The sequence below is a fragment of the Pteropus alecto genome, unplaced genomic scaffold (assembly GCF_000325575.1).
Source record: "Pteropus alecto unplaced genomic scaffold, ASM32557v1 scaffold39, whole genome shotgun sequence".
Classification (NCBI taxonomy): domain Eukaryota; kingdom Metazoa; phylum Chordata; class Mammalia; order Chiroptera; family Pteropodidae; genus Pteropus; species Pteropus alecto.
In genome coordinates, this window is record NW_006443568.1 from 5,142,076 (window position 1) to 5,151,903 (window position 9,828).

Below are 9,828 nucleotides of genomic sequence, written 5' to 3' on the forward strand. Positions count from 1 at the left end.
TATGAGGGGAAGGGTTTGGAGCTTCCATGCCACCTCTAGGCAGGCACATCACCTTCCCAACACCTTGATGTGTTCATCAATCTGGATGTTCTCTTTGTTCAAGAGTTACATAAACCAGTCTCTTTTCTCCTTACCAGGTTTGGGTGAGAGGCTGAAAATTGCCTCCCATGATTATGCTTTAATCATTTATCTACTCTACAAGGTGACTGCCTCCATTCTGAGGCTATCAAGGAGTACCACCCTAAGTCACCTCATTAGCATAGACTCAGATGTCTTTAAAAAAGGATCATTATGAGTAATAAAAGACACTCCTGTTACTCAAGAAATTCCCAGAGTTCTAGGAGCTCTGTGCTAGGAACCAGGGGTAAAGACCAAATACATATATTTATTATACCACACAAACATTCAGCAAAAAGCAGCAATTAAGAATGAGAAAAAAATTTATATTTATTGTGCAGAGAAAAACTTTTGCTCAAAAATCCTGTTAATATTTTTATGTTATGCTTCGTGATTATATCTATGGAGATGACCATATAGTTATATAAATTACATTACTCTATTTCCTAATAATTGAATCTTCGCTTTCCAGGAATAAATCCTACTTGGTCATGCTGGATTCTACTTACCAACATTTTGTACAAAATCTTTATGTTGATGTAATGTTAGATTAATCTATATATTTTTCCAGCTTCATTTCTTGCCACTGACCAGCCCCAAATCTACCCCAAGCTTTCTCTTGTTAAAAAACAAAACAAAACAAAATTTAGCTGAGTAAATTTGAATATCTGCTTGGCTTTATTAAACAATTCTTACATTGGGCAGTATCCCATCTAGCAAATTGAAAGGAACTCTAAGAAGTTGTACAAAATAGAAGATTTTTATAGGCAAAAACTGGTTTGACAAGAATGTTATTAGCAAAATAAAAGATTGTTTCAGGCAAGGGCACTTTTCTTTGTGGGAAAGGTGGCTGTGGGAAAGGTGGCTGCATCTAGTCAGGCAGATACCTGGCTAGGGTATATTAGGAAATTCTAGACTGATTGGTTTAAGGTCACATTCCTGCGTAGGGCTGAAATTAGTCTTGATTTGCTGTCCTGGAGGCAAGGAGCCTCAACTTGGCCTGTTTCTTTCTTTTTTTTTAACACCCTGCAGGCCTGTCATTTTCTTCACAACTCAGCTCAGTTATCATCATTTATTCATTCAATATTTTTGAGAACTGGTTGTGTGTCAGGCACTGAGCAGAAATTAGGAATAAAAGATAAGGGGCAAACAGATATAGATCACCCTTAGTCTCTTGGCTCTTAAAGTCTTATTTCCTTTGGGAATTCTTACCTGAACCCCTTAGTCTAAGTTACCTTTATCTCTAATAGCAATTTTCAAAATGTGGTCTGTAGACACCCGGGGCTCCCCGGACCCTTTCAGGGGACCTGTAACATAAAAACACTTTCATAATCATACTGAGATGTTTTTTACTCTTTTCACTGTGATGATATTTACACTGCTGGTGCAAAAGCAATGGTAGGTAAAACTTTTGCCTATTTAGAGTCTCATGTAGGTAGAATCACAGCATAGATTCTTTTGTCTGTCTCCTTCATTCAATATCAAAGACAAACACAGCCTGACATTAACATGGTGAATGGATTTTATTCAGTAACTACTGACAGTAGGGGAAAGAGGACGTGTTAGAGCCTTTGAAAGTGAGAATGAGGGATCAGGGGAGAGTGGGGGGTGCTCAGTAGAAACTTAGAAGTGAAAAATTACAAAAAGTTCATCAGTGTAAATTCGATTAGGTCAGCAGTGTTTGCTAGCTGGCAGTTATCAAAGTAGGATTCTATCCTCCCACAGAAACTGAGAGTCTTTCCTAATGATTACATTTCAAAGGAATGGCTCCAGTCCTTGAGAAAGATACTTCTGAGCTGTAAGAGATAAATATTCACAGTGTAAGCTCTCTTTAGTAAATGCTCTAAGAAAGGGAGGTCAAGGCCCTATGGCCAGGTGTTGGCTAGAACAAACAGTAAATTCTGGCAGTGTAGAGCTTTCTCAGGCAGGCACTGTAGTGGGGGATGGGAGTAGAGTGTGTGGTCCTAGGAACACCAACCACCTTATGCTGCTAGAAACCATGCTCGAGTTTGGTCAGGTCCTTTAGTGGAGAAGGCTTTTTTTGCGGAGGGGGGCGTGGAGTTGTGTGCTGAGAGTTCTGTAGTTTTCATTTACCATTTTTGAGATTCATGTTAATAAAATATCAGTAGTTAATGCTTTTTTTATTGCTGAATAGTAGTGCATTATATTCCTCAGTTTATCTCTTCTCTTGACAGACATTGGGTTTTTAATTTGGGGGAATACAATTGCTGTGAACATTTTTTTTTTTTTTAAACAGAAGCCACATTTATTTGTTCATTTCTTCTATTTGTAGTACTCCTCGATGACATCCTTGTCCTGAGACTTTGCCATAGTCCTTAACCACCACACAACTGTAACCAGCCACTTTCCAGGGTTCTTCCTGTCTGTCAGTTTTACAGAGGCGTACCTATTCCCCGAGTTTCCTGTTGTCATCAACCTTAATCAGGTTGACTCAATGTTCAGCACAAAGGGACTCCACCAACTTGACATATATAGGCTCATCACAGTTGGATGCAAGCACATACAGAAGGGCTTGGTGTTTGAGGCTTTGGCAGCTTCACGAATTCCATGTGCCCCTGGTGGATGAGAGGTCGTCAGTATCTCTCCTAAAGCAGTATTAACATCCATTACACCCACAGCAGCAGTGCCTTCCTTAGCCATGGCAGTGGGTTACAGGGGGAGCCGAATCTTGAATGTACCCAGCCTCCGCCTCCACGCTACTTTGTGGCGTCAGGAAAAGTGAACGTTCTTATATATGTTCTTATATATGTTTTTATATGACACATGCTTTCATTTCTCTAGGGTTGATATTAGTCATTTCCTTTTCACGTGTTCATCATCTCTGCTGGTCATTGAGCCCTAGTGCCTGCAGCGTATTAAGTCCTCAGTAATGTTTTTGAGTGAATTATTGATAAGTTTGAACCTTAAGCGCCACCAGAAGATGATCTGTTATGGTGTAAAGTACACTAAATTGGGAATCAGAAAATCTCAATTCTAGTCACATAATCTCTCTGGATTTCAGCTGTCTTCTTGTAAGTGAAGGAATTATATTAAATGATCTCCAAGACTTCTTTCTAGCTCAAATATTCTTTGATCCTAAGTGGGAAGATGGAAGTCATAATACGAGTGAAGAATAGACTCTGAAATGTTGAGATGACGGATCCAATGGGAGCTTGCTATATAGTAGCAGTTGTTACTTACTGGTGTTCTGTGAGAATATCAGGGAAATGCTCATAATACATACTGTAGTTTACTTGCTAAAACTATTTTATCAGCCACAGATATCATTGAGGAGTACTTCAACTATAAGAAATCAGCAAATAAAAAATTTGAGTCTTGTTAAAAAAAAAACAAAAACAAAACACCAAAAGTTATTTTTTTCTAGAATTTGGCTAGTTATTGGCGAGACAGAGAAATCTGGAATTTTATATTCTTTAATGATGATATAGTTCCTGGAATTTTGATCACTCACACAGATATGCAGAAAAGATTGATTTGTTTGGATGAGGAAAGTAATGTCTAGAAATGACATTTATTGAGAAACTGATTTATTAGATTCTTCTTAGGTCACCTAGAAGACTGTGGCTCTGCTGCCTTCCAGTCATTCTTGAAATATAAATCTTGGCTTAAAAAATATTCTTTAGCATTACTATGGTAATATTGTGTTACTATTAGTTCTTTAGTCATTTATTTAATACAGTATTAATAACAACTGTAGATACTTAGAAGAAATTTAAGAAGTTAAACAAAGCAATTCTGTAGTTTTCATTTACCATTTTTGAGATTCATGTTAATAAAATATCAGTAGTTAATGCTTTTTTTATTGCTGAATAGTAGTGCATTATATTCCTCAGTTTATCTCTTCTCTTGTGACACATTGGGTTTTTAATTTGGGGGAATACAATTGCTGTGAACATTTTTTTTTTTTTTAAACAGAAGCCACATTTATTTGTTCATTTCTTCTATTTGTAGTACTCCTCGATGACATCCTTGTCCTGAGACTTTGCCATAGTCCTTAACCACCACACAACTGTAACCAGCCACTTTCCAGGGTTCTTCCTGTCTGTCAGTTTTACAGAGGCGTACCTATTCCCCGAGTTTCCGGTTGTCATCAACCTTAATCAGGTTGACTCAATGTTCAGCACAAAGGGACTCCACCAACTTGACATATATAGGCTCATCACAGTTGGATGCAAGCACATACAGAAGGGCTTGGTGTTTGAGGCTTTGGCAGCTTCACGAATTCCATGTGCCCCTGGTGGATGAGAGGTCGTCAGTATCTCTCCTAAAGCAGTATTAACATCCATTACACCCACAGCAGCAGTGCCTTCCTTAGCCATGGCAGTGGGTTACAGGGGGAGCCGAATCTTGAATGTACCCAGCCTCCGCCTCCACGCTACTTTGTGGCGTCAGGAAAAGTGAACGTTCTTATATATGTTCTTATATATGTTTTTATATGACACATGCTTTCATTTCTCTAGGGTTGATATTAGTCATTTCCTTTTCACGTGTTCATCATCTCTGCTGGTCATTGAGCCCTAGTGCCTGCAGCGTATTAAGTCCTCAGTAATGTTTTTGAGTGAATTATTGATAAGTTTGAACCTTAAGCGCCACCAGAAGATGATCTGTTATGGTGTAAAGTACACTAAATTGGGAATCAGAAAATCTCAATTCTAGTCACATAATCTCTCTGGATTTCAGCTGTCTTCTTGTAAGTGAAGGAATTATATTAAATGATCTCCAAGACTTCTTTCTAGCTCAAATATTCTTTGATCCTAAGTGGGAAGATGGAAGTCATAATACGAGTGAAGAATAGACTCTGAAATGTTGAGATGACGGATCCAATGGGAGCTTGCTATATAGTAGCAGTTGTTACTTACTGGTGTTCTGTGAGAATATCAGGGAAATGCTCATAATACATACTGTAGTTTACTTGCTAAAACTATTTTATCAGCCACAGATATCATTGAGGAGTACTTCAACTATAAGAAATCAGCAAATAAAAAATTTGAGTCTTGTTAAAAAAAAAACAAAAACAAAACACCAAAAGTTATTTTTTTCTAGAATTTGGCTAGTTATTGGCGAGACAGAGAAATCTGGAATTTTATATCTTTAATGATGATATAGTTCCTGGAATTTTGATCACTCACACAGATATGCAGAAAAGATTGATTTGTTTGGATGAGGAAAGTAATGTCTAGAAATGACATTTATTGAGAAACTGATTTATTAGATTCTTCTTAGGTCACCTAGAAGACTGTGGCTCTGCTGCCTTCCAGTCATTCTTGAAATATAAATCTTGGCTTAAAAAATATTCTTTAGCATTACTATGGTAATATTGTGTTACTATTAGTTCTTTAGTCATTTATTTAATACAGTATTAATAACAACTGTAGATACTTAGAAGAAATTTAAGAAGTTAAACAAAGCAATTAACTTTTGTATAAACCACATTTCTCTTTCTTCAAGGCTGATATTCTTAACAATGAATAGAGTTCTTACAATTAGTAAGTCAAGTTTAGTTACTTATAAGTGTTTTTCGCTCTCTTCCTCAGATTTGGATCATACAGCGGATGTCCAGTGAGTATACCTGGAGTTTATGCTTTTGAAACCATGTGCTTAAATAGGAAGGCTGATGATGGTTTAATCTTGATGTCTCTAGTTTTATTTTTTTCTCCATTTTGATTCCTTTAGAACATGAAAGTGATGGTTTAAAAGCACCCAGTTTTAGTGCCATGAAATTGATTTGAGTTTTTTGGTTTTGTTGTATTTATTACATTGATTTGATTTTGACTTTGCTGTCAGGTTTGTATCTTGCAGTTAATTACACAGGGCATAAATGTATTTCTTTAGGTTACATGCATGGGGAGATACTCTGGAAGAAGCATTCGAACAGTGTGCAATGGCCATGTTTGGTTACATGACAGATACCGGGACTGTGGAGCCCCTCCAAACAATAGAAGTAGAAACCCAAGGTAACCAATTTATTCACAAGGAAGAAATTGTTACACAAATGTACAGTATTCTGCATAATTTCAGTATATTTTCATAAGAACAACAAAATTATCAGCCTGTTTTTCCTCTTTGAACTTGCCTAAGAAATTTATTGCACTTTTAAATTCAAATAAGTTTTTAGAAACAAGATTATTCAATATAATACTATTATGATTCTTTTTGATGCTGTGTAGGAGATGACTTACAATCTCTTCTCTTTCACTTTTTGGATGAGTGGCTTTATAAGTTCAGTGCTGATGAATTCTTCATACCCCGGGTAAGCAAAGGTTTTTCTTTTTTACTGAGCAAATGGATTCTTAGTTCACAATTTAAAATAGAACCAGTGATTTAAAGTAGAACTTGTGATACGAAACAAAGCCATACAGATATATAAAAAGGTATTGATTTGCAGAGATTATAATAACCATTCCTCTTGGTTAACCTGGGTTTGCCTATGTACATGCCATTTGTATTTAGATCTCTTATTATATACTTTTCACCAATCAGGATTGTATGATAAGAATGTACTTACTATCTTCATCCACACTTTTTATGTCTCCCGAATTTGAGCTATATTTATGTCCATTTGTATGTTTCTTTTGTCCTGTTTGAATTTAGCAGCTCTCATGTTGGCCTAAGTTAAAAAATTAGTGCTTTTAGTTTTCCTTAATGTGAAAATGGAAAAGCCAACTGAAGATTGCTTGTTGCCATCAACCTCTAGAAGGGAATATCTAACATAGTTGTTATCTGGTACACATGGCCCTCCTTGCTTCCATAATTCCTCCATTCTCTCCCTTACCAGGTCCACTACATATCTTCTAACTAGGTCATTCATACTACAGAGTTCCAGTACCTATAGTATTATATAAAAATAGGCCAATGTTCTGTCAATTATACCTTGATAAAGCTAAGGGGGGAAAAAAATGCTGAGAGTCCTTGAAATCATATATCATCCTCCTCTATCTTACAGAAAAATTCTTTTGACTCATTTTTAGATTATACATTTTCAAATATACTTCCCTTAAATATGTAAGAAAAAAAACATTTCCTGAAATATATTTAATTTGTTCTATTTTAGTTAACATTTTAATTTTCTTTCCATCATTGAAGTTGTATGGTATTATCTAAAAAAGGTGATAGATGTGTTTTTAGTAGATAGACTATAATGAACATTTTTTTTAATTAAAATATTTTTTCCTCTTTAGGAAGTGAAAGTACTTAATATTGATCAGAGAACTTTCAAATTACGGTCAATTGGGTAAGTTTTGAAATTTTAAGTAGCAGGTCATGAAAGATGTTAAGTTATACTCTTCACTGGACTTGGCAGGCAGGAAGACAGAAAAGTAAGAAGACCAATTGCATCCCAGTAGGGCTTTGCAGGTTGCTTTGTGAGACACCTCGAAGCAAGAGCTCACCTCAGTTTTGGAGAACCGGAAACTTGTCAGAACAAAGTTGTTTTGAGTTGTTAAACTTGATTCCCAATTTGTCGATATTTTTTTTAGCACAAAAAATATGTAATTGCTAGATGGCACAGGAATTTGCATAAAGCCTAGCTTGGTGGTAAGAAACACTGATTTATCCTTTTTCATAGATCCTCACACCTAGACTCCATTCAAACCAGTTCTTTCTATTAATTAATTATACTTTCCTTCCAGAGTTTACAAACACTTGATTAGGTCACTTTGATTGAACTTGGTGTTTCCCAGATTTAATCACTCAATATCTTTTAGGTTCTTTCTATATAAACCTTATCTTTTCCATTTTATGTTGAATTTTGTTAGTTATTTTGTGGGGGGGGAGTTGTTTTTCTTTCTTTTTTTTTTTTTTTTTTTTTTTTTTTTTTTTTTTTTTTTTTTTTTTGGTAAAGTGAGGTCTTTTATTTCCCCTTCTTTAAAAAAAAGGTACGGAAACAGGCTTGTTCAAGGATACTTAGCTAATAAATGGTTCAACTGAATTTTAAGCTTCGCTCTTTCTACCACTGCTATTGCTTCTACTGTGATCTTCAGTAGTGTTGAAGGGAGAGAGGAGGATACTTAGGCCAGGTTCTAGGAGAGTTCCTTTCTAGAGCCTTCTGTATACAGACCATGGACATTTTTCTAAATGCCTTTACGTGGTATACTCTGACAAGCTTTCTCCAGTGGAGGATATTATTTAATTAGTGTTATAACCTTGAACACAGTGAAAATTTTGAACATGCTACTCTATTATGAAACAGTATTCATTAAACAGTGTTTATTGACAATATGCTCATACACGTTATACTAGAGCACTTTTTTAAGAGCAACTATCAACTTTGTTGAAATGGCTATTGCACACTAAGTCCCTCAATAGTTATATCTGCTGGCAGTCAAACTGAGATCTATAGCTTCTTACTCCTCTTATCTCTTGGCTTCCTTAACTACATTTGTAAGGCTTATTTTAAAATATGTAAAGAGAGAACACATTAAATCTTACAAATCTTAATCTTGTTTTCATTTTCCTCCTCAAGGTGGGGAGAGGAATTCTCATTGTCCAAGCACCCTCAGGTATGTTTTTAATCTAGCCATTAAGAACATGTCATACTTCCTTACCATAAAGTCAGTATATGTGACAGTAAATATATCAATGAGTTCTAATCAGTTGGTGTAAACTGGTAAATTTTTCTCAGACGTCTCTGACCTATCTAGATATATTATGTTAAAACACTAATTTCACACGTCTGATTTGATGGATTAGAGTCAGCACTTGGGTTCTAGGGTCAGGTTTGTTACTAATTGTTGTGGGACTTAAAAGTCGCTTTGCCTTTCTGAGTTTTGATTTCTTCCTCTGTAATGAAGGTTTTGGACTAGCCGTTCTCTAAAGAACCTTCTACTTTCTGTGCTTCTCTAGATTCTGTATTTGCCAACCTATATGGCCTCACTCTTCATTAGTCAAGTTTATTGGAATAGGAGTAGGCAGATTTTTCCTGTAAAGGGCCAGGTAATGTAAGCTTTGTGGGTAGAAAGTGATGGAAGAGCCATTGCTCGATTCTTCTCTTGTAACGCTACAGCTGCCACAGACATGAATGAATGAATGTGGCTGTGTTCCAGAAAAACTTTATGGGCACTGAAATTCGAATTTCATATCATTTTTAAATGTCATGAAATATTATTATTTTGATTTCTTTTTTTTTCAAACATTTAGAAATGTAAAAACCATTCTTAGTTGGTGGGGCTGTACAAAAAACGGGGGGCAAGCTGGATTTGGTCTGTGATTTGTAGTTTGCTGACCCCTGTGAAAGGTCAAGGAGACCTAACTTAGTTGGAGGTGACCAGGAAATCCTGGTTACTTCCAATAATTGCATTTAATATAATTTCTTCAACCACGATATAATGGAATAAAGCCTGGTAAGGGAGACTTAGAAGAAAGAAGCATAAAACAAATATCAGTTGCGGGGAAGGGCGTGTGGATTGAAAACAAGTTATCTTTATAGTACTCATGACACACTGGAATTTCCTTTTGAACATACTGTGTTTGAGATGCCTGTCAGGCATCCAAATGGAGATGCTTCCACCCACTAACCGGTATCACCTTAAACGTCTGTCCACAAATCTGAAAAGAGTACTCAGCACTGACGAGTAATCTTGCATTTAACACTAAATTCACTTTCTCATTCTCTGAGGCAATTATTTTACCCTCACCTCTAAGCCTTCCTCCCTCATTCTCACTCTTAATCAACCTTGCTTTCTAGAGAAAAAA

General features: G+C 36.1%; 1 protein-coding gene and 2 pseudogenes across 1 annotated transcript in view; 1 reads left to right on the forward strand and 2 right to left on the reverse strand.

Moving 5' to 3' along the window:
- The window catches only part of ZBTB8OS (zinc finger and BTB domain containing 8 opposite strand), a 22,147-nt gene that overhangs the window by 4,161 nt on the left and 8,158 nt on the right, over positions 1-9,828 (forward strand). Inside the window, exons 2-6 of the mRNA XM_006924285.3 lie at positions 5,673-5,697; positions 5,971-6,092; positions 6,306-6,388; positions 7,317-7,369; positions 8,600-8,636. Of these exons, the coding sequence (XP_006924347.1) occupies positions 5,673-5,697; positions 5,971-6,092; positions 6,306-6,388; positions 7,317-7,369; positions 8,600-8,636 (320 nt within the window). The remainder of the gene's footprint in view (positions 1-5,672; positions 5,698-5,970; positions 6,093-6,305; positions 6,389-7,316; positions 7,370-8,599; positions 8,637-9,828) is intronic.
- Positions 2,392-3,518, reverse strand: LOC102889195 (annotated as a pseudogene).
- On the reverse strand, positions 4,071-5,663 carry LOC102888945 (annotated as a pseudogene).